General features: G+C 41.8%; 1 protein-coding gene across 1 annotated transcript in view; it reads right to left on the bottom strand.

Annotated features, from left to right (window-relative positions):
• LOC108757075 (uncharacterized protein DDB_G0283357) overlaps window positions 1–562 on the bottom strand; it is a 19757-nt gene extending 19195 nt beyond the window's left edge. The window contains exon 1 of the mRNA XM_018501396.1: window positions 494–562. Within this exon, the coding sequence (XP_018356898.1) occupies window positions 494–562 (69 nt within the window). The remainder of the gene's footprint in view (window positions 1–493) is intronic.
• Between the last annotated feature and the right edge of the window lie 309 nt (window positions 563–871).

The raw sequence follows: 871 nt of genomic DNA, 5'->3' as shown, positions 1-871 counted from the left end.
TATATATATATATTATTTAAGTTATTGATGAATGTCGCTGATCACCCAAAAAGATCTTCTCGATTTGAATCTTCAACACATTACACTAATCCATCGAGGCCGTTTCGCGAAAATCAATCGACCGAAATTGCATGATCAATTCACGAATCCACTCGCAAGGAGATTCTGTCACACGGAAATGTTCCTTGTGCGATACGGTGATTGTGGTGTTCGAATACGTTCGAATACGTCTATCTATTCTGGGCATCCTTTCGATGTCACGAAAAGGGTAGGCATCTTGCGGATTCACTGTATCAACGGTGAACACAAGAACTCGACTAAGTCCCGAAAGTAGACCAAGTAGAAACGTTCTGTATGACTTGTAAGCCCTTACTGTTACGGGCCTTACGATAGCAAGCGACTGGGACCGAGAGGCCTCGTTACAAACCGATCCGGGAGGACGTGGCTCCCTCCTACTCGAATAACGAATGTTGTTCCTCCCGCTCTTTCTCACTTTACCAGTCGGCGCTGCTCTTCTTCCGCTATCTACCAATATGCTTTCCACCACCCCTTGCACTATCATGCTACCCTATAACGTCATCCCACTAGTGATCTCAGAATGGAGCGATCTTATAATGGTGTCATCTCTTATTGGGCAGCTTCCTCCAATATAGGATTTTTGGTCAGCCCACCTAACATGTACCTGTTCAAATTACCTCCTCATTTTTTACAACAACTCCTGTTATATTCGGTTACATTCTTAACAGGAACATTTTCAACTTATTTTCTATGAGAGAATGTCTCATGTAAATCATGTGTTGATATTAAAATATTTTAAACTTTTTGTGTATCCACGATACTAGAAATCGAGATCTTGGACGACGAAGAATTA

The sequence above is a fragment of the Trachymyrmex septentrionalis genome, unplaced genomic scaffold, assembly GCF_001594115.1.
Source record: "Trachymyrmex septentrionalis isolate Tsep2-gDNA-1 unplaced genomic scaffold, Tsep1.0 scaffold132, whole genome shotgun sequence".
NCBI classification, from domain to species: Eukaryota; Metazoa; Arthropoda; class Insecta; order Hymenoptera; family Formicidae; genus Trachymyrmex; species Trachymyrmex septentrionalis.
This window is presented reverse-complemented; position numbering and strand designations above follow the sequence as displayed.